This window comes from Notolepis coatsorum (assembly GCF_963971535.1).
Source record: "Notolepis coatsorum genome assembly, chromosome: 1".
NCBI classification, from domain to species: Eukaryota; Metazoa; Chordata; class Actinopteri; order Aulopiformes; family Paralepididae; genus Notolepis; species Notolepis coatsorum.
The window spans coordinates 106,309,115-106,333,669 of record NC_140165.1 but is presented as its reverse complement, the minus strand read 5'-3'; the positions used below and the strand labels follow the sequence as shown (position 1 = coordinate 106,333,669).

Below are 24,555 nucleotides of genomic sequence, written 5' to 3'. Positions count from 1 at the left end.
TCTTCTTCTTCTTCTTCTTCTTCTCTTCTCATTCCTCCCTTGATTCCATGACTTGTTCCACAGGGTGATTAGTCTTTGTTTATTGATGGGGGGGTGAAGTGCGCTCGGCCTGGACCCGGCCTACCTGCGAGTGGCCCCCGCAACTGGACCCACAAGAAAATATACAAACGCCCTGCGTCGCCCCTGCACCGCCCCTGCGCCGCCCCTGTGCCGCCCCTGCGCCGCCCCTGTGCCGCCCCTGCGCCGCCCCTGTGCCGCCCCTGTGCCGCCCCTGTGCCGCCCCTGTGCCGCGCCTGTGCCGCCCCTGACCCACACAGCAGCCACTGCAGTAACTGTAGTGTTTGCCTCAGAGAAACTGAACCTTGTGCGCATGCTATTCAGTAGGGATGCTCGATATTGGCTTTTTTACCGATATACCGATATTATCCAACTCTTAATTTCCGATACCGATATATGCAGGTTTTTTTTTTTTTATAATTTCAGGTAATTAACATTACTTATTACATGGCGTTTTCACATTCGCCGAAATGCTTGCTTGTGATTGGTCAATAGCGCGCGTCAGAGGTCAGTTATCAGACAATAATGACCGCTGTGGGACAATAATGACCGCTGTGCGCAGCTGTTCGCAATCAAGCCCACTGACAAACACTGTTTCAGTGCAGCCAATCAGACACACCTGCCGGGCTGCCCGCGATAATAATAATCACTTTATTTGGGCTGACAGAGCCACAGAACAACTGCGATTTGTCAAATGAATTAGGTATATTGTTAGTAAGTTAGCCATGTAATAAGCGGGATAATGTATAGCTTTACTCGGTCATTGTCGCAAAATAATTGACCTTCACTGACGTTTAAAACACCTCGCCGAGGCGGCTCGGTATTTTAAACTCTGTGTCGGTCAATTATTTTGCGACAATGACCTCGTAGCTATACATTATCCCTTACATATCTCTTGTTGTTGAATTAAAACAACATTATGCATACTTTTGACAATAAATAAAAATAATAATTTGTTCCTACTTGCTTGCCTGGGTAAATAAAGGTTAAATAAATGTAATTTAATTTTTTTTTAACCGATACCGATATTTTCCGATATTACATTTTAATGCCAATATCGGCATCCCTACTATTCAGTCAGGTGGCTGGATATTGGGAACACATTGAACCAATGAGGTTTTCCGCCCAATAAACACGGCCGTCTTCTCCTCCCTGCCTCTGGTGTGTTTAGTTTGTTTAGCCGATACACCTAGTAGTTTGTAACGCCGCAGCAATCGGCAGTCACTAAATACCCAGTTGGCTGAGGTCCTGCGTTAATTTCTCCTCCCCAGAAAAGTTGTCTGGATTGAAAGGGCATGTGTTCAGTTCCCCCTGGCACCATTAACAGCCCAGTGAGAGAGGGTTACATTCCCTGGCTGCCTGTTCTATTGAGCCTGAGGGCGAGAGAGGCTTCCAGCCAGAGAGATTAGAGCTGCCGGAGCGTGTGTGTGAGCATGTGTGAGCGTGTGTGTGAGCATGTGTGTGTGTGAGCGTGTGTGTGAGCATGTGTGTGAGCATGTGTGTGAGCATGTGTGTGAGCGTGTGTGTGAGCGTGTGTGTGAGCATGTGTGTGTGTGTGAGTGTGTGTGAGCGTGTGTGTGTGTGTGAGCATGTGTGAGCGTGTGTGTGAGCATGTGTGAGCATGTGTGAGCGTGTATGTGAGCATGTGTGTGAGCATATGTGTGAGCATGTGTGAGCGTGTGTGTGAGCGTGTGTGTGAGCGTGTGTGAGCATGTGTGTGTGTGTGAGTGTGTGTGAGCGTGTGTGTGTGTGTGTGAGCGTGTGTGTGAGCATGTGTGAGCGTGTGTGTGAGCATGTGTGTGAGCATGTGTGTGAGCGTGTGTGTGAGCGTGTGTGAGCATGTGTGTGTGTGTGAGTGTGTGTGAGCGTGTGTGTGTGTGTGTGTGAACATGTTTGAGTGTGTGAGCGTGTGTGTGAGCGTGTGTGTGAGCGTGTGTGAGCGTGTGTGTGTGAGTGTGTGTTTGTGTGCATGTGTGAGTGTGTGTCTGTGTGTGTGTGTGAGTGTGTGTGCATGTGTGAGTGCATGTGTGTGTGTGCATGTGTGAGTGCATGTGTGAGTGTGTATGTGTGATCGTATGTGTGTGCATGTGTGTGTGTGTGCATGTGTGTTGCTTGCACACATTTATTTGTTTCTCTTACTTTTGTGGTTCCCTCGTTTTCCCCCTTTGTCTCTCAACCTCTTTTTCCGGAGTCCTATTTTCTCTCCTTCTGTCTCTCTCTCTCGTCCCCTCTCACTCTCTTCTCTCTCTCTCTCTCTCCTCTCCTCAGTCTCTCTCTCTCTCTCTCTCTCTCTCTCTCTCTCTCTATCTCTCTCTCTCTCTCTCTCTCTCTCTCCCCCCCATGTCAAGCCAAAGTGTCCATAACAATTGCTCTTGCATTTCACATTAAAGATGGAATAATGGAAATAAAGGTTTCTCGTCCATATCCCACCCTGGTTTAAGCCAGCGGCCAAGTAGTATGGCCTCATTCTAGGATGAACTGAAGCCACGAGGAATTATACGAGAGGAGGAGAGGAAAGGAGAGGATGGGAGGAGGTGGGGTGAGCTGGAGAGAGAAGAGAGGAAAGGAAGGGAGATGAGAGAAGAGGGGGGAGGAGAGGAGGACACCATCACCATGAGAGAAGAGGAGGAAACCAGGAGAGGAGAAGGAGGGATGCAGGGGAGGGGAGAAGAGAAGAAAGGAGAAGTCACGAGGGGTCAGGAGAGGAGGGGGAGAAAAGAGGAGGGATCAGGAGAAGAGGAGAGGAGATGAGGGGTAAGGAGGGAATGAGTGGAGGGAGAAGAGAGGAGGGGAGAGGAGAGTACCCGTGGGCCTTCCAGGGGTTTCCAGGGCTGACTAGCTAATGTCTCTCCCAGACACAGTGTGCTAAGGACGTGTTTATGGAACAGACATGTCCATATTGTGTCTTTACTTCATTCTCCTAAGCCTTTCCAGCACTTTGTTGCTGCTTTCTATGCATCTCTCTCTCTCCCCCTCTCTCTCTCTGCCCACACCACCCCCAAAACCCCACCCCCTTGCCCCAATGTATTGTGACTTGTTTTTTCCCCGTCTTTCTGACTTATATATATATATATATATCTATCTAGACACACTATATATTTTTTCTCTCAGGATGGTCAGCTGTCATTCACTTGTTAGTACGACTCATCCAGGATGATCAGCTGTCATTCACTTTTCATCACACATGGATGAATGATTATTGTTAACCCGACACTCTATTTTGATATCTGTCAACTGAAAGGAATCCCTGGCCAGGCCGACTCTTCATCATTAATAAAGACAAGTGTGTTTTAAAGGGGATGAGGAGACATATTATCTATTGAAAATGCTATGAAACAAACCTGGCAACCAGTGGGCGCCGCCGGGTGCTGGAAGATGAGCTATTCACATGTTTCTGTTTCTCCACCCAACCTCAGAGATAAGCCTAGTGGGGTCTAAATGAATAATAGGGACAACAATGTCTGTAATTGATCCAGTATTGAGGGAAATCAAAACAGGCTGCAATGTGATCGCACATCGAAGGACGTCCACCAGAAGAGCTTATCTTTGCCTCTCTCACAGTGGCTTCTAACACGGTCCCAACAGCAGTTGATTTTCCATATTTTGAAACTAACAATTGGATAATATTCCAGTGGTTTGTAGTTCGAGTATCAGGCCGATGATGACGCCAGCGTCAGGAACGCCTGCTACAGTGATGTAAAGCAGACGGGATTGTAATGATTATTATAATCTCATATCAGTGGCGTATCTGTCTTCAGTCACTGAGCGTCCACAGACCAGTCACCACAGTAGGGACCAACAGCCATCACTGAGATCCCCTTTTTATTGAAAGCAGCCTGTCATCGCCCCTAAACAAAATGGTGAGAGAGGCCACTACTATTGGAGCTTTATTTGTGGGACTTTGACAGATCTGGCAACCCAAACACTATATCTAGCAATATAAATCTCCACAGGGAGCAGGGATTAGGATGAACACTGGACTGCGAGCCAGAAAGTGGTCCGTTCTGGGTTCTGGCTGGTAAAAGTGTCAGTTCTGCTCTCCGGACGCCGACACACGTTGAGCCCAACACCACTTTGAGTGAACATAACACAATTCGAATGTTAGAGATGGAAGTTTTGACAAATTGGATCATTTCAACAACCTCAGGCTGAGTGGTCTGGATTTCACATGTAGGTACCATAGGATGCATCTGAGCGAGAAGAATGAAGTGATGTGAAACGATGTCACCCACACGGGGCTTAAGGTCGTCTCCGTGATGGTTAATTTGATCAACAATGATATGCAGCAGCAAGGGGTGGTAGGGATGGGGGAGAAATTAACCCGATCAATGAATGTAGATAGTCAAATATAGACTTGGTTAAACACAGGTTTATTATCGGAGTTATAGTTGGATGACTCAACGAGGACAATGGCCTGGTGTCCCCAGGTGAGCTCCAGAGTCCAGTGAGACGTCAGTCTTTATAGTCAAGAGAGAAGGGTCGGGAGGAGGAGGGGGCGGGGGGGGGGGGGCATGGGTTGGGGCTGAAGGTGTGAGACGTTTGTCTCCGGGATGGGAGAGAGGGGGGGGGGGGGGGGGGAGCATAAAAAGGAATGTTTTTATGGCCTTGAGAGACAGATAGACTGACTTAAGATGATGTGATGGCCTCCTGGTCCGCTCCGCAGCCAAAACCCATGAAGCAAGTAATTTTCCCTGCAAGCTCAATTAAGCTCAGTCCAGATCAAACCCAACACGCCCAGAACTCTGCAATACAGAGATGTGGTGCAATAATGTGTGTGGAAGAGGGAGAGGTCTGTCTGTCTGTCTGTCTGTATGTCTGTCTGTCTGTCTGTCTGTCTGTCTGTCTGTCTGTCTGTCTGTCTGTCTGTCTGTCTGTCTGTCAGTGCGTGTCATGTGTGAGTGTTGGTGAGTTTGACTATACATTTGAACGTGTCATTGTATGAGAGAAATCATGTATGACAGAGATCACGATTCATGTATGACAGAGATCATGTATGACAGAGATCATGTATGAGAGAGATCATGTATGAGAGAGATCATGTATGAGAGAGATCATGTATGAGAGAGATCATGTATGACAGAGATCACGTATGACAGAGATCATCTACGATAGAGACGAGAGATCGGGGGAGGAAATTAGGCCACTTTACCCGCCAAATGCGGGAATTTTTTTACGTTTGGCTGGTAAAAAAAATCAGATACTCGCCAGTTGGCTGGTAAGCCAAAAAGCTAGTTTCCTCCCCTGCTGGCGAGTATACAAAAAAATAAAACATTCTGCAATCACTGCACTGGCAAACGGTGCGCGTCTTCTGAGTGTTCGCTTTAGTTGACAGTGCCACGAGAGCACTGCACAAGACCACCCGCGGACATATAATGTTTAATAAACGTTTGCGCAGTACTGGCCAACCCGCGGACATATAATAATAAAAGTCCCGCGGTACTAGGCTAGCCATCAGGAGCACTCGCAAACAGATAACGTTAAACACAGCAGAAGATGGAAAACAGACAGACTGACCAACGGGGAACTGCATCCAACCCTAGTTCAACCCTCGAGTATAAGTTACTAAGGACACATTTAAATCACAGAGGTGTAATGTTAGTCTACTGGAACTGTATACAGTGGTTAGCTTCTAGTTAGCGTTTTAGCTATAGCTGCTTGCTAGCTAACGTTAGCCCCGTGTGCTCAAAGCAGCCAGCTAGGTGTATCTGTTATGACTATAATGTTTCCAAAAAAGCACCGGACTACGACGTAAGGTTAGACATTTTATTTCATGCTCAAAAGCCCCTGGCTTGCACATCACAGTCACGAAAGGGGCTAGCTCAACCAGTGCACAACAGCACACCAACCCAACTGACGTTACCACAACACTTGACGGTACTTCACAGCACTGTCGTAAGACCACCGTGCTGTCTTAAAGGCACAGTGTGCCTACCCAGATGCATACACAACATTGACGCGGCTTGACATACAAAGAAGTAATTATCACAATTAGTGATTTTTTTTGTCTGGTAAAAAATCTGTTTGGCTGGTAAAAAAATTCAGATACTCGCCAGTTGGCTGGTAAGCCAAAAAGTTAGTTTCCTCCCCTGCGAGAGATCATATATGAGAGAGAGAGAGATCATGTATGATAGAGACCATGTATGACAGAGAGACCAAATGAGAGAAACATACCCACAAACTGAATACACAACAAAAGCCCCCTTTTTCTACACCGCCCACCTATATTATTACCATCATCCCTCATAGCTCTGGGTTGCCAATTTTCTGACGGGCCCCAGTTTTCCCAGAAGTCCTGCAAGGTCACTGTATAATACGCTTTGGCGGCGCCATATCCAGAGAGCGCCTGGACATCGCACTCACCCTGGATGGTCCATGTTACATCAGAGCGCCCCCCCATGGTAGTAGAAAGCGCTGTGGTATAATGTGTGCACCAGACCCTGCGGTTCCCCTCGTGCTTTTTGACCTCCTGTGGTGCCGCGCAGTGTTGCATGCACTGCGTTTCTTTACGACACGCTGGCTGGCGTTCAATGGCATGATTTGGGAGGTTGGCGAGTGGGAGTTTATTGTACATGTGGGTCGCGTTACACAAAACATGTTTTCAGACGAGCCGAATGAGCTGTTTGATTATGTGGCAATAGTGTAAGGGAATATTTTAAAGGGGAACGCCACCCAAATTAAGAATTCTAGTATGTTATTTCCGTGGCCTAGGGAAGGTACATTTTTCCACTGCACCAGTGAGCCATGCAGTAGCCGCGCTGGCACAGTACAGCAAGCGTTTACGTTGCGTTTTGTCCATGGCTCGGTATGGTTTGGATACAACTTTAAGCAGGTTTGCGTGGCACCACAAAGTGAAGTGTCTGATACTGGCATTATTGGTGATATGCAGGCATTGTTCAAGGTACATAGGCATTCAGGGATGTAGTGGAGGGTAAACCTACCAAAACTCAGTTCAGCACCTTTTTATATGTGAAATAATTTACTTACTTTTTAAGAAGATAGTATATTTAGGATTGAAATGTAGGCTGTATAGATTCATTATAGAAAATAGCATATTGAGGGGCGGCTGGGTAGCGCAGCGGACTAAGCGCCTGCCTACCACTGGTATCGAATCCAGCTGTCAGCGGTACCTCCGGCTTGGTCGGTCGTCCATACTAACCAATTGGCAGTGTTAGCGGGGTGGGAAGCCGGTGGGGTGTGTATCCTGGTCGTTGTAAACAGCGACTCCTACAGGTCGGTCGGGGCGCCTGCTCAGCGAGGGAGGGAACTGGGGGAAGTAGTGTGAGCCTCCCACGCGTTACGCTCCCCCAGTGAGAGTCCTCGCTGTCAGGTGAGAAGAAGCGGCTGGCTGACTCCACATGTATCGGAGGAGACATGTGATCGTATCTATCAACCCTCCCTAGACCGGCAAGTGGGGGGCAAATGTGCGCAACGACCAGGAAGGGGAGGGGGGAATTGGCATAACGACTAAATTGGGATGGGAGAAAAATACAGAAAAAAGGAGGAGAAAAAGTAGATAAAATAAATGAAAATAGCATATTGATGGAGGAAAAAACATGGAATGTATTATTTTGTTACTGTGATCATTGCTTCACCCACTTTTTATATCACTACTGCATGTGACTGCAGCCCAATGGAAAAGGATGTAAGAAAGTAATTCACCCACAACAGTAACATTTTAAATAAATGTTTTCAACTTACATTTGAACATGTATACTATGTGTAGGGGGGTTTGGCAAAGTTGTTTGTGCTTTGTGCTAGCCAGATAACAGCTAATTAATATTCTAGTATTGAGCTAGCTGTCTGAAAGCCTTTTCGGTTAGCTAGAAAAAGCTACTACTACTACTACTACTACTACTACTACTACTACTACTACTACTACTACTACTACTACTACTAATTCAAGGTTCGCCATATAGATTTCGGATTGTGCACAATATGACTGATCATTGTATTCCTGACGTCAAGATGTTGTTGACCCATGATCATTGGTTTTTATACTAGTTTGAATTGGATGCAGTTACAATACATGAATCATGTGTGTGTTTGTTTTGTTCAGATAACGTAGTAAGTAGTGTTGTGTTTTCTTTGTGTTTTGAAGGTGATGAGAGAGGTGTGTATCAACGGAAACGTAGACTCGCCCGACGGAACTGGTTCTGGCTCGCCAGTACACAAGCCTGACCTGGAGAAGGTACACACACACACACACACACACACACACACACACACACACACACACACACACACACACACACACACACACACACACACACACACACACACACACACACACACACACACACACACACACACACACACACACACACACACACACACACACACACACACACACACACACACACACACACACACACACACACACACACACACACACACACACACACACACACACACACACACACACACACACACACACACACACACACACACACACACACACACACACACACACACACACACACACACACACACACACACACACACACACACACACACACACACACACACACACACACACACACACACACACACACACACACACACACACACACACACACACACACACACACACACACACACACACACACACACACACACACACACACACACACACACACACACACACACACACACACACACACACACACACACACACACACACACACACACACACACACACACACACACACACACACACACACACACACACACACACACACACACACACACACACACACACACACACACACACACACACACACACACACACACACACACACACACACACACACACACACACACACACACACACACACACACACACACACACACACACACACACACACACACACACACACACACACACACACACACACACACACACACACACACACACACACACACACACACACACACACACACACACACACACACACACACACACACACACACACACACACACACACACACACACACACACACACACACACACACACACACACACACACACACACACACACACACACACACACACACACACACACACACACACACACACACACACACACACACACACACACACACACACACACACACACACACACACACACACACACACACACTTTCTTCTACACACACACAGAGCAGGGCCCCGTTCCCCGTACGTGGCTAACTGAGTTCCAGCGCAGGTTTAGTTCAGTTAGCTGGATAAACTGGCTACTCCCTTGCAAAAAAAATGCCAGCTCTCCTCACAGATCAATTATACCATTCTGAATTATGTTTTTGTGCTTTTTTTTTTCTTCTAGAGGGGGCTTTTTAAATGTAAAATAATAGACCTAAAATGCTGATAATAAATCATATTCAGCCTATGGATTTACTTTGTCCTAAATAATGCACATCATAGCTATACGGCGCTTGCGAGTCGCTACACACACTATGTGGTTATTTTAATAATGGAGCATTGCAAATGTGAATCCCGCAGGGATATTTTTAATGAATGAAACCTATCGGGCGTTTGGTCTGATTCGTTTCATATTCTCCGCTGTGGATGTATTTGCTTAACCGGAGCGCCCGGATTGTGTTTCATTGAAGTGAAGTGAATTGAAGTGTCTTTACGCGTGGATTGTGGATGTGAATTACGAGGAATCTGAATCTGAGGGATTGTTGAATTGTATCACTGCCACTCACACGTTATTGTGATATTGTAACTGGGATTAAAATGTCTGAGGAAATGCGCTGTTTGACAGACTTGATGACATGGACGTGACTTGAGAAAAGTAAATGAGCAATTGCAATTGACGTTTTGATTAATGAATTTGAGAAAATGCATTTATCTGTTCAAGCACTGTTATCTGATGATGAACAAGAGGGTGATGAACATGACTGTTATAAACCAAAGGTTAATCAATTCAATGCATGTATGGATGATGTCCGAAACAGATTAAAACCTGATTAATAGTGATTGTTGTTAATAGCCTCCAAGCCTCTCTGACACTGTTATTTCGGGGGTCGCGCCTTGAAAACTTTGGGAACCATGTATTTATATAGTACATGATACCTAAGCGCATACAGTACAGATATCCTCATAAGTATCTATTCATTCGTATCAATTAGATACTCTTTGGACTTGTTTTTATCTACTTATTCTGAAATAGTTGTTCTAATTATTTGCTTCTAGCAAGATCTCATTTGATTATTCATTCCATTAAGCCTACTGCCAGCAGGCACATTTAAAGAAATATAATCTGATTGATTGGGGTAATGAGAGACTTAAAATTTGCCTATAGATATGCATTTAACTTGTCGGCAAGACTATTGAGCCGTACTGTTATGTACCCATTCTGCAATCTGTTAATAAAGTTCTCAATCAATCAATCAATCAATGCCGTTAGAAAATCAGGATTTCGGCGATCGACACCTGCTTCCTTTTTCAGGTGAGACGGCCGCGTGCAATTATCCTGAGTACTCAAGTCTGGTTCGAATTAACGAGAGTGAATCAGCCTTCGAGGAACAGGGATAGCCTGGTTTCAATCATCGGGTTAATTGTATCTGGCTAATGGGACTTTTGATCGACTTAGTTGAACTAGGTACGGGGAATAGAGCCCCGATAGCTTTCTCTTTAAAAACAGTGGTGTTTTGGGCGCTAGATCGAAATAAATGCCTTGGCCAACATTAGATTCATGTGCCGTCACTGCCCTGTGATCCATGACATAGCCTGAAACTGAGAACGTTTGGCCACAGTTAGAGGCCTAAGAGGACTATGGTGCTGTGGTTTGCATCGGCAAAGAGCATCTGTAGAGTAAAAAATTTATCTCAGCATGGATGTCAAATGACTGTAATTATTTAATCAAAGCCCTCTTAGTTATGTACTGGTCATATGGAGGTCAGTCAGCCAATTAGAGGGCCCCTTGAAACATCCATCATCATGTCAACCATCATTTCAACCAACCAATCAGAGGGCCCATCAAAACGTCAATTATCATGTCAAACATAATTTCAACTGAACTGCAGAATGACAGAACAGCCCCACCCCTCTGGTCCAGAGATATGATTTAAGGTTAAACGGAAAGGGTCCCCAAATTACTATTTGCTTTGGGCCCCCGAAAGTCTAGGGACGGCTCTGGAGCCAGGGCAGTGTGTTTTTTGCTTCAACTCAACGGTCACTTAACTACACACCTAAACTAAATCCCATCATAACCCTAACTCTAAAGGTGCTATAGATTACATTTTCATGTAGAGTAATCATACAAAAAAACGTTGATGGGTCCAAAATGTATGTTGTTGTTTACATGTTGCGTGCATGTATCCCCTCCCAACAGCTTCTCTGTTACAGTGGGTGACAATATTGTCACAAGGAAAGACGAAATTACATACCTGGGTTCCATCCTAGAGGCAAATCTTTCCTGTGACAAAATGGCAACCAATGTAATCAAAAAAGTCAACCAACGAACAAGATTCTTGTACCGGATCTCCTCTCTGGTAAACAAGAATACCCTGAAAACTCTAACAGGAGCATTCATTCAAGGGTACTACGACTATGCTTGCACCACATGGTACCAAAGCACCTCAAAGGCCCTAAAAACAAGACTACAAACCAAGCCTGGTCTACAAGATACACTACACCACTAAGATACCCATGTACATGTCGAAATACTTCCCAAAGTCAGTGAATTCCACGACCACAACACCAGAGGGAGTTCCACAAATCATGTTCAACCCAGATTCGGCTCAAACTAGGGACTAAACACGTTTCGCAATTATGCCGCCCACAACAATGTGGAACGCCCTACCCACAGCCGTAAAAATTATGTGTATCCCTACCCTCCATCAAAACCGCTCTCAAAGAGCACCTACAGGAGGCTGCAATTCGAAACTGGCCCCGGTAAATGTCCAAACACCCCCCCCCCCCCCCCCCCAATGTACAGTTTCTTCCCCCTCAAATGTATATATTTTCTTTTATGATCTCTGTATCTTAAACTTAAAAAAGTACTGTATGCCATGTATGTCATAAATATCATGATGAATTGAAAATGGGGGACCCTGGTCTTTCTCTGGTCTGCATCCCCTTAACAATTGTGTGTATTGAGCCGTACTGTATTGTACCCATTCTGCAATCTGTTAATAAAGTTCTCAATCAATCAATCAATCCCTACTTCCCATTTCCCCACATGGAATGCACCTGATTCGATAAAGGACATGCTGGTGCTCTAGTGCGACATCTGAATGTTATCTATAGCACCTTTAACACTTTCCGTGCCAGTCCTAGATACCCCGTTGAGTGCCAACGCTCTATTCAATGACAGAGCGCTCACATTTGTGAACGCATAAACTATATCTTAATATATGTGTCTAATACGACCGTCGCTTATCAATGACTTGTTTGCAGTCAACATTGTTGAAACGGATTGTTTTTTAATCGTTTCATTTCCGTTTTATACCATTTTGAAAAACGCGTGTTTTTTTTAAACTTTAAAAAAAAAAGATTCTGCAGGAATCTCGCTTTACTGTAATACACAAAACACGTTGTCATTTTTCGGCCTATTTATGAATAGTTTACAAATAAACGCTAGATTATCGATAGTATATGTGTACTTATGCACGCTATAGAAGCGGGCTGAAAAATCTATCTACACACATATGGGGCACGTTGATATGAGGTGAAAACAGCTCTGATTATCCCAAGACTGGTAAAATAGATTCCTTACCTCAGATCAGATGTTCTCCAAAAAGATTATTCCAATTCCTGATCGCCATTCCAAATATCGATCGCGTTTATTGATCCAACGCTGGGTGGTCGAAAGACATATTCCCCGCTGTTCTGATGGTGGGCGATGACTGCAATAGGCTCGGATTACATGCCTGACAAGTAAAATGTGGAATCCGGACTCTTATTTCCCCATCCATTTCATTCAGTCCAATCCAATGCCAATCCGGAGAGACGAAAGGGGGCGGTATTTTCCCTGTTCGAGCTCAGACAGATCCCCACTGGTAACGTGAGGCTAGATTGATGAAAAATGAATGGAAATCGATAATTAAAAAAATAACGATTAAAAAACGAGATTTCTCGTCGGTTGGCACTCAACGGTTGGCATGAACTAACGAGAATTCTCGTCGCTGGCACTCAAAGTGTTAATAAGCCCCCTAACACAAAAATTTTCCCCTTCACTAAAATGTCCTCACTGTCCCAAAAACGTTATGGCCAGAGCCTGTCCTTGTCTTTAGTGATACTCGCCTTAACCCCGTTCACTGCCACACAACAGCCGGTTAACCCTTTCACTGCCGCACGACAGAAGGTCAACCCTTTACTATCGCACAACCGACGGCCGCCGTGAAAGGGTTAATGGAACACAGGCAGCACATGGGTTGTAAAACTCCTACTTTGTTTTGCCAAATAACACTTGATTCCACGTGGAGCTGCAGGCGGAACGGCGCTGTAGGGTGAGCAGGTAAATATGTGGCTCACGCTGGCGCCTTACTGTACAGCACATCGCTGCTCCACTGTGTGTGTAGCGGTGGAGAACACACACACACACACACACACACACACACACACACACACACACACACACACACACACACACACACACACACACACGTCTAATTATTCATACATAACATGTTTCAGATGCTACAGTAAGGTTGTCTCACAGATAGCTGTTGATGTCGTGTGTGTCAGTTGTGTTTAGTTTGTACCTGTCCTTTTTTGACACCATGGGTTTTCATATCTTGATGATATCTATGTGTAACGATGACGGCGTGTTATTCTTCATTACATCTGTATGAAGTTTACAATCGGTTCTAATAATCCTGCGTTATTTTCAACACAGCTTTTAGGGCGTCTGCTAACTAGGGATGGGTACCTTTCACATTTGAACCGATACCGGTACCGGTACCTGTGAATCGATACCGGTACCCAACGGTACCTTTTTTCTGTACTTTAGTCTCAAGAAATTTAATTTACCTACCTCAGTCGTAAAAAAAATAATCCAAACTTCAAATAACTACAATTTCGACAGTTTTCGGCTTGCCATTGCTCCGACTGCTTTGTTGTTGAATCAGGTCAAATCCTAGGTAAGCATATATTGTGCGTGTGAACGTTGACATGAAAAGAAAAAAGTTTTTAAATTTTTTTTCGGTTTCTCACTTGATTCGATACTCGGTAGTACCGACGTGTTTCGGTTCGGTACCTCAAAAGTACCGAATTCGGTACCCATCCCTACTGCTAACTCGTGTCTCCGTTCCTCCTGTCTGCAGAAGCTGTCGTGTGACCGCCCCAGCTCAGACGGAGAGCTGCCCCACGAGAACGGACACGGCGACGGCAAGGACCACGGTGAGGCCCCCCGCATGCCAACACAATACAATAGGAGGAGCCGGTCCAGAGCCGGCAGAATAATGAAGGACCCCCGCCACCCCCCCAACAATAGCCTCTTCAAGCTGCTGAGGTCAGGCAAGCGCCTCCGCACTCACGCAGCGAGAACAGAGAGACTCAGACTCAGCTTCTTCCCCCAGGGGCCATCAGAACACTGAACACTGATCTCTCCGCACACAAGCACACATGAACACACTCACACACACACACACACACACACACACACACTAAGGCTGAGCCCGAACGTTCGAACGTTCGAACGTTCGTTCGTTACGCTGACATTCGGACTTTAATTAATAGGTTCGAACGTTCGGTGAAAAAAAAATAAAGGATGCGCACGGGGTTGAGGTGATGTGAATGCGAGGCGCTCGGCTCAACCAGTATGGTCTGCCGGGCTGCAGCGGGATACTATTTCTCAACCAGAGCTCTATTTTGATTGACAGGCGATTCTGCCAATTACGTCACACCGCTTGCACCCGCCTCTGCTGTTACCACCAATCGGCAAGCCTCAACAGACTTACCGTAGCTACCGGGGAGCCGTAGTTAGCTCCCCGCCGAGGAAGTAATCGGTAACAAGGTTTCCGTAGGTGAACCTGCAGAAGGAGGATCATTAATGAATACCAGCCTTTTTCGGCCACGGAGCGCGAGCTTCATGGCGGGAGGTGGTTGCGTTGGAAACAACAGCAGGCGCACGGTGGACAGACCCGTCCACCGTCTACCTCGGAACGGTGGTAGGGCGGACGGGCGGCAGGCGTGTTGGGAGCCCGGCCGTTCCGAGGTAGACGGTGGACGGGTCTGTTGAGGAGTGTGCGCCTCTCCTCCCGGCTCCCCTCCCCGTCGACCAAGAGTGAATACCTGTTACGTGTAAGTTGTAACACTAACTATATAACGTTAATGCCACAAAACGAATGCATTTGTTTATCTAGCCCCTTACGTGACTGCAAGGGCTATTGTTTATCATACTTTGATTCAGTAGCTTGTTTATTTTCTTCTGTGTGCTTTGTTTAATTACATGTTTACATGAACAGCCACCACTGTAAACAACATGTTTTTCACCAATAGACTATGCAATGCCGCCCTCCGTAGGATCTATAATAATACAATAAAAAAAAAGTATTATTAAAAAAATGAAAAAAAAATTTATTAAAATTTTTTTTTATTAAAAATGTTTAAAAAACGAACGTTCGAACGTTCGTTCGATAAACCCTGGCGAACGTTCGAACCCTAAAAACAGGGTTCGGGCTCAGCCTTAACACACACACACACACACACACACACACACACACACACCACACATTCTGCACTCTCTCACACACAAACACACCACAGGTCACAAACTAGTATACTCGTGTTTCATCGCCAACGCTTGAGCGCCAAAAAACGATTTTCTCGTTTTTAGATCCTTTGATCTTTTTCCTTTGATCCCCATTCTAAACATTCGCTCGGAGCTGCCTGTCTCCCTGGCACCGCTGCCTACGCTAACATTGCAATGACGATCGAATCCAGCCAGGTGGCAGTATCACCTACCTTTTGAACTGGGGATATCAGTTGTCTTCCAGTACTGAGTTACCGCTGGCTGCTTCCCCCTCAATGACGTAGCAATCGGTCGTAGATTTGATGCCTCAAACCTATTGTTTCCCATATGATAGCCATGCCCAATATACACGAGTGATTTCGATCGCGATGGGACGACTGGGTAACCTGCTGGTATTTTTTTTACCTAAAACATGCTTTTGTACCGATCACAGTGTCGTATTTTACCGGACCTAGAACATGCTTTTGGTAACGATCGCAGTTTCGAGGCAAAATGACCCCCCCCCCCCCCCCCCCCCCCCTTGATGATTTTGTGAAGACACATATATATATATATGGTATATACCTTTTGATTTGGAAATATTTGGAGTTTCAGGCGAGCAACCCGAACGATTTGGGCATAATGCATATAACACGTCATATCTCGCGATCTAGGAAAAGAGACTGGATTATTTTGGAAAGGGGCGATGTTTAGCATGGAATAGCGCACAAACTAAAGTATGTAGAAATTAACTGGTTAGTCAGTGTTGGACTATAAACAATGCCTGTCAAATGAGCCATACTATTGTCTCCATAGCTATAATACAGAACACACGATGGGTCTGCAAACATCGCTAAAATGGTCAATAACGCTGGCGCCATTGAGTAGAGATGAGAAAACAGCGTGGCGGTCAATGAGTTAAACACACAAGAAAAGGCCACTTTAAAGAAAAGAAAAAAAGGTCCCAAATCTTTATATATATATATTTTTTTTTAACATAACTGGATGTTTTTGTATAGTATAGTTAGGATAGAATAGTGACATAGAGTATAACTGTATATTGTATAATATGACTCATTACCTTTTGTATTTTATCTTAGTACTTTTATCATGTCTATTTTCTATTCTATTGTATTCTATTATTATTTGTATTTTTTGCACAATTGAAGCAGGCATGGCCACCTTCATTTCACTATATGTCTTGTTTATGTATGTGATGAATAAACCTCTTGAATCTTGAATCTTGAATGGCGACTTGAAACGGGACACATTAATAGAACAAGACGTGTGGAGATAACACAGGTTATGTCACTGACTAAACACATGTGGATGGATGGACTACATATATACATATTTTATCCAAAGAGCTTTACAACTTATGCGTCACATTCACACATTCACTCACACATCATTCACACACCGATGGCGGAAGCAACCATGCAAAGTGCCAACTTGTTCATCGGGAGCAGTTGTCTTTGCTCAAGGACACTTCGATATGCTGCCCGGCAGGAGCTGGAATCGAACCAGGAACCTTCTGGTTACCAGATGACCACTCTACCTCCTGAGCCACTGTTGCCCCAACACATACAGCCACACATACAGTCAAGTCAAGTCAAGTAATTTATTTATATAGCACGTTTAAAAGCACAAGAGCCAACCAAAGTGCTGTACAATCAAAGCTTAAAATCAATGTCCTAATATAAAATACACAAATACAAAAATACAAAAAGGCACAGCAGGACAAGACAGTACATTCAGAGAATAGGACAGTAGGACAACACACGGATAGGGGAACACAAAGTACAGTAGCACACAGGGGACAGAGGAGCATAAGAAGAGATACAAGATGGAGCGGGCAGGATAAAGGCCAGGGAATAGAAGTGGGTTTTTAGACGGGCCTTAAATGTCTCCAGCGAGGGGGCAGATCGGATCTCCAGGGGAAGCTGGTTCCATAGCTTGGGGGCCACGGCCTTGAAGGAGCAATCTCCTCTCTTTTTGAGTCTGGTGCGGGGGGGGGGGGGACCAGCCGAGCCTGGTTGGAGGATCTTAGTGACCTGGGTGCTGCGTAGGGGGTGATGAGCTCGGTGATGTATAGGGGTGCTGCACCCGATAGTGCCTTAAAGGTGAGGAGGAGGATTTTGAAGTCTATTCTAAGTGGGACTGGGAGCCAGTGTAGGGAGGCTAGGACTGGTGTGATGTGCTCTCTCTTTCTGGTGCCGGTGAGGAACCTAGCTGCAGAGTGCTGGACCATTTTGAGGCGGGACATGGCTGCCTGACTGATGCCGGTGTAGAGGGCATTGCAGTAGTCAAGGCGTGAAGTGATGAATGCATTGACTACCGTTTCCAGGTCGACGGGTGAAAGGATTGGTTTTATTTTACTGATGTTGCGGAGTTGGAAGAAGCATGACTTGACTACGGCATTTACCTGCCGGTCGAATTTGAGCTCTGGGTCAAAGATTACACCCAGGCTCTTGACGTGGGGTTTGAGGTGGGTGGAGAGTTGTCCTAGGCTGTTGGAGAGTGTTTTGGTGGAAGAGTTTTATTTTCATTTAGCTGTAAGAAGTTATATATAGGGGAGCTCCCGTAGCTCACCGCATATCTCGGCGCTATTTCTGCGTCGGGGAAAACCGTGCTCGTCACGGATCTGGGGGACACGAGTTCGATCCCCGGACCCGCCGTCATTTCTCAGAATGTCTTCCCCTGCTCTACATCCCATTTCAACCTGTTTCTGTCGGTCATGCTTGACCAGAAAAGCGATAAACGCAAAAAAATTAAGTTTAAAAAAAAAAAAGTTATATATAGACACTAGGGTTGACCCCTATTAGTCGATTAGTCGACTAATCGGTCGAAAGGAGCCGTAGTCGACTGCCAACCTCTTAGTCGAATACAATTTTTTTTTTTTTTAATTTATACATTTTTATAAAAAAATTATAAAAAATGTATCATTCTTTCCAAAAGAAAAGAGGCCTAGAAGCGTGGCTAACGCTAATGGCACGCATACCAGAGGCTAACTGCCTAAGAAAACAGGCACAGAGGCACTGAAAGAGGATTTCACCCATCTAATGAACACACTAGACTAGACAAATATCAAGATGTATCCATCAGTGGACCAATTGCATGCTTTTGCAGAGGACAAGAAGCCTTCAGTCGACTCCTTCAGACATTAAGCACCCCCCACAGCCCAAATGGAATGATAAAAAAAATATATATATATATTATACTTTTTTTTTTTTTTTTTTTTTATTACTAATAGTCGACTAACGGCAAATGTTGGCCAATCATAGTCGACTATCCAAATCCTTAGTCGGGGACAGCCCTAATAGACATACTGTGTAACATATATAGCCACACATATAGCTGTGTTAAAAAAACACAGACACTGACAGTCCATACCAGTGTCATTTCTACCAGTTAAGTACAGGCAATTACCAGAGATTGTCCCTGTCTTTGATTCATTTTGTGTGCATAGATGTATAAAGTGTATGTTTTGGTAGATCTCAACCTACATTTCACACTGCCATTGATTTTGAAAAGGGTTGAAAATATGCTCCATGAAACTTGAAAGTTCCTAGGTGTAGGTAATTCACCCTTGTGAAAAGCCACAGAACCTTTCGTTTTACTTTCGCTAACGTTACTGTACCACAAGACATTAAAATTAAAATGCACATCGACCGAGATCAGCCAGGAGTTACAACAAGCCAACACCCAACTGATTGCGGAGGTTCGACATGCAGGCCTTCTAGTAGAGTGTTAGTGAAAGTAAAACGGTGCCGTGAATTACCTGCCTAGCAACTTCCAAACCACTTTCAAGTCTCGTGGAGTAATCTTTCAGTGACCGTGTGAATGGCATTTAGTAAGGTAATCAGCTAATACACACACCTATGAACACAACATTAGTTAACGACAATGTCTGGTAATGGTGAGAAGTCAAAATTAGACTGGTATGGTCCTTTAAATGGCATTCTCATTCCTGACTTCATATGAATTAATATATCAGCATTTTTTCACTGTAGAGATTTTTTGCAGCCAATTTGTGCCGGTTCATCTTTTGATCTTTTCATGGAGCCATAGTCACAGGCAGGCACGTGCACACATAGAGCCCAAGGGGTGCTTGAGCACCTGCCTTTTTGAGCCTCATAAAAAAAGTGCCCTTTCTGAAAAAAAAAATTATAATGTTTTCGTTATGCATATAGTATAGTGCCCTTCCAACTGAAAAATGTCAGGATGGAATCAAAATATTAGGTAAAGAGTTTGCACGGCCTCCTCAGCGTGCCTCTCCGCGGACCTATATATTTTATGCATAGCGTGGGTGGTGATGATGATGATGCTAGAAACCGCTGTGGCGCATACAGTTGAATGCTGGTATTATACTCACTGAGGGACACGAAGAAGTCAAGTCCGATGGGATTTGGGAATCTCAAATACAAATCGGGATTGGAATAAAAAATGCATTTATATTAAACAATACAGAATATACAGCACTTCTTGGGGTCTGTAGGGTACGCACTTATTCCCTCCTCCCTGAACATTTATGGAGATGTATGGGCCTTTTAAGTCAGTGATAAAAGTGTATTTCAAGGATAAGTGAGCCCCTGCACTGATTATTATAGTTCAATATTCAATATTTGATCACCAAAACCCCCCAAAAAGCATAAAATATCTCTATAAGGGAATAACGGTCTGATATAATTATGAACTATATGTTATGTATCCTTGTATAAATGTGTAACATTATCTAACATCTGCATTAGCTAAGGTATACAATACATTCCATATTATTCCAATACATAATTATGTCTGAGTACATACTGGTTCTTGTGAAACAACACAACTCTAAACAGTACAACCCATTAGCCCTCTCAATATTCTACAGCTTTGAATGGTCAGTAGTAGCCATTGTGACATTATCATCATTACAATATTCAGTTCTCTAATCTTACATGTGTGATCATACACCCTGAAAAGGATTAAAGGTCAAAGCTGTGTACAACAGACATTTGTCATTATGTTCATCTCTGGTGGGGAAAACTCTCTCAATGGACTTGCTCCAAGTGCTTATTAGTTGTCGTGACTTTGATCACTTGAGTAAATTAGGACAAGATGAATGTTATTGTCTCTAGGATCTGACAGGGTGGCCATTGTGTTTCTTCTATAGCTTGTTCCCAGCTGTTATGTCTTGTGTGCCCCCCCCCCCCCCCCCCCCCCCCCCCCGACTGTTGTTTTGACTCTGATAGTATTGTAACGTTTCGTGTTTCAACGTTATAGACTACTCTCGAGGCAGGTTGGTAGTTCTCAGTGCAAGTCTTTATTCACAGTTCTCCATTACAGGTTGCGGTATCAGACTCATTGCTACCATTTCCCATCATGCCCCGAGAGAGTGCCCGCTGGGTGCCCCACCCACTTATACCTCTCCAGGTCAGCCCTGTGCACTCTCGACTCTGTCAACCCGCGGCTGGCGTGTCCAAGAGTGCTGAGTGACAGCTCAACTGACCAACCGACCCAAATCCCAGGGTCGCTACAGTATATTCTGACTGATGTTTAACTCTGATAGTGTATTCTGGCGGTTGTTTTGACTGATAGTGTATTCTGACTGATGTTTAACTCTGATAGTGTATTCTGACTGTTGTTTTGACTCTTGATAGTATATTCTGACTGATGTTTAACTCTGATAGTGTATCCTGACTGTTGTTTTGACTCTTGATAGTGTATCCTGACTGTTGTTTTGACTATTTCAGTCAATACGGATTTTAGAAATAGGTAATGCTTCTGAGTAAGTAAAAATACATTTTTGTCACCCGGGAGATAATTTGCCTGGCTGTGATATGAAGTTAGCAAAGCCGGCAACCAGCAACCACCACCACAGCGATGACATACATACATAGATGCTGTCACAGTGTCACATACACACACACACACACATTACATACAAATGATGTCATCTCCTTGACTTGACTTTAAAGGGGTACATCACTCAAAAAGTAGAGGAGGAGAAGGAAGGCATTGTCAGCGACTTTGGGTCCTTGAAAAGCGCTATACAAAATTAATGAATTATTATTATTATTATTGTATGTGTGTATTAGTCCAATGCACACGGCGGGCGATTTTTGCCAGGCGACCGATTTTTTAAGCCAGGCGACCGACAGAATTGTATCGCTTCCATTGTTATGAATGAGAGAACCCACACAGCAGCAGATTTTCGAGCAACGATCGCACAGCAACTTCTGTCACCTGGCTAAATATCGCCTCAACTTTTTTTTTTTGGCAGACATGCGACACAGCAAGGACAATGAGGAAATAACATGACTTCTACTGGTGTATCATTTGTCATATAAATTAATTTATCAATACATTCATTGATCAATAACCTACGTATTATTACCATGCTACTTATGTTAATAATTCATTAACAGGAACAATTTAAATAAATAACGTTAGTTAGAGAAATGTGGACTCCAAAGTAGTCTAGTGAAAACGCACCTTCTGGATAGTCTTCACCTTGTTTTTCCTCTTCATGAGGATCTCCAATCATTCGCTACACACCGATCAATATTGCCACCTCTCTCACAAACAGTTTGCACGAATACTCGTTATTGGCAGTCAATGCTGGCATAGCAGTGGTCATAGTTTTTTTTTATTTTCTTTTATACATATATAGTTTTTGTTTTTTGTTTTGCATATATATATATTTTTTTTTTCTTTTATTTTTTATGTTTAAAATAGTACACTCATTTGAGTAGTGGAAAAGGGGTAGGATTAAATAAGTGTATACTTCTTCCTACTCCTTTTCGAACATGCAGATTGAGTTGTTTTGCTTTTTGTTATTGTTTGTTGTATTCATTGCATGTTCGAAATAAAGACTTCAAATCAAAATAGTAGGTTATCGTAGAGATCTGAGGACATCTTCAGGCCAATGGGTGGTAGTGAATGTATAGCTTACTATAATATTACCTGAACAGTCGTATGTGGTGTGGGGTGCTAAGCGATTGTTGTTGAGCGACAGCTGATCGCATCGCCAGGCGACGTCGCTTGCCCACCGTGTGCTTTGGACTTTAGGGGTGTAACGGTACACAGAAGCCACGGTTCGGTTTGTACCTCGGTTTTCGGGTCACGGTTCGGTACAACAGGAAAAATATATTTATAATGATTATTATATATTTATAATAATTATTATAATTATTAAATATAAATATGTTTTATTAAGTTATACTTAGTTCCACCTAGGCTTGCTGCGGTAGTCATTCAGTGATAACGGTGTCATTCTGTGTTCCACTTGAGTAAAATAATTGCCTACCGCCCCACCCCCCACCAGTGTATCCCTTTTAAGTTTCAGTTTCACTTCTAGAGTAGATTTAACTTCATGTGAAGCAGAGAAAGAAGACTCTAGAGAAGAGATGCCATGTTACACAACAATGGCAGAGGATTTGACGGCTGGGTGGCGCAGCGGACATTGCGCTCGTCACCAACGCAAGAGACACCGGGTTCGACTCCGGCTGTCGGCGTTGCCACCGGCTTGGGCCAGCCGTCATACTAACTCAATTGGCAGAGTTAGCGGGTGGAAGTCGATGGGTGGTCATTTGGACGTTGTGGACAGCGACTCCTACAGGTCGGTTGGGGGACGCCTGCACAGCAGAGACAGGAAATGGGCGGGGGTAGTGTGAGCCTCCCACACGTTACACCTCGCCAATGAGAGTCCGCGCTGGCAGGTGAAAAGATGTGACAGGCTGCTTTCTCGTGTATCGGAGGGGACACGTGATGCAAGGCTTCTATCCTCCCTACAACCGGCCAGTGGGGGGCATATGCGAGCAACGTTCAAGACAGGGGAGGGGAGAATTGGCACTGTGGAATTGGGATGGGAGAAAAAATTTAAAAAGAGGGAAAAAAGTGGATACAAAAAAAACAATGGCAGAGGATTTATCAATATTTTTTATTTAAACACTGCAGCAGCTCGACTGGAGAGGAGCTCAGAGGACCAGTCCAGATCAGCAAAAGTAGTGTCGTATGAGACGTATTCGTCATATGGCCGGATGTACCGAACCGTGACGTCCGTACCGTGAAGTTGCAGGACGAAGACACGTACCGTTACACCCCTAGTGTGTATGTATGTGTGTGTGTATGCGTGTGTGTGTGTGTGTGTGTGTGTGTGTGTCAGTGTCACAAAAACCACCTCTTTCAGCTCAATCAGCCACATTCCTTCCATGACGGGTAACACGTCTGAATCACTGGCATCAAATTAACCTGATCATCACAGTACTTTCCTCAACCTCTATCGAGGAAAAATAATAATAATAATACCAGTCCTGGTATTAGAAGCGCTTTCACATCTGTGTGTCTGGTTTCCACCTCATTGTGTGTGTGTGTGTGTGTGTGTGTGTGTGTGTGTGTGTGTGTGTGTGTGTGTGTGTGTGTGTGTGTGTGTGTGTGTGTGTGCTTTTGTGTCTGCTGTTTGTGTGTGCAGTATGTGATATGTGATATGTGATGTGTGTGTGATGAGTGTGTGTTTATGTGTATCTATATCGGTGTCTGTGTGTGTCTGTTTCTCTCTGTGTGTGTGTGTGCATCTGCAGAATCACTCCAGACATGGAGTGTTAGCTGTCTGGCTGTGATGACATCAGTGGAGGAGAATGTCTTTTGGCCTCCATCTCAGGAGCCCCCAGTCCCCTCCCGCTGTCTCCTCCTAGCTCAATGCTAGCTTAGACAGTCCCCTCCTGCTGTCTCCTCCTAGCTCAATGCTATTTTAGACCATCCCCTCCTGCTGTCTCCTCCTAGCTCGATGCTAGCTTTTAGACAGTCCCCTCCTGCTGTCTCCTCCTAGCTCAAT

At 44.5% G+C, this 24,555-nt stretch overlaps 1 protein-coding gene across 1 annotated transcript in view; it reads left to right on the top strand.

Moving 5' to 3' along the window:
• afap1 (actin filament associated protein 1) overlaps nucleotides 1–24,555 on the top strand; it is a 79,418-nt gene that overhangs the window by 5,737 nt on the left and 49,126 nt on the right. The window contains exons 3-4 of the mRNA XM_084318287.1: nucleotides 8,156–8,245; nucleotides 14,329–14,404. Coding sequence (XP_084174413.1) covers nucleotides 8,156–8,245; nucleotides 14,329–14,404 — 166 coding nt within the window. The remainder of the gene's footprint in view (nucleotides 1–8,155; nucleotides 8,246–14,328; nucleotides 14,405–24,555) is intronic.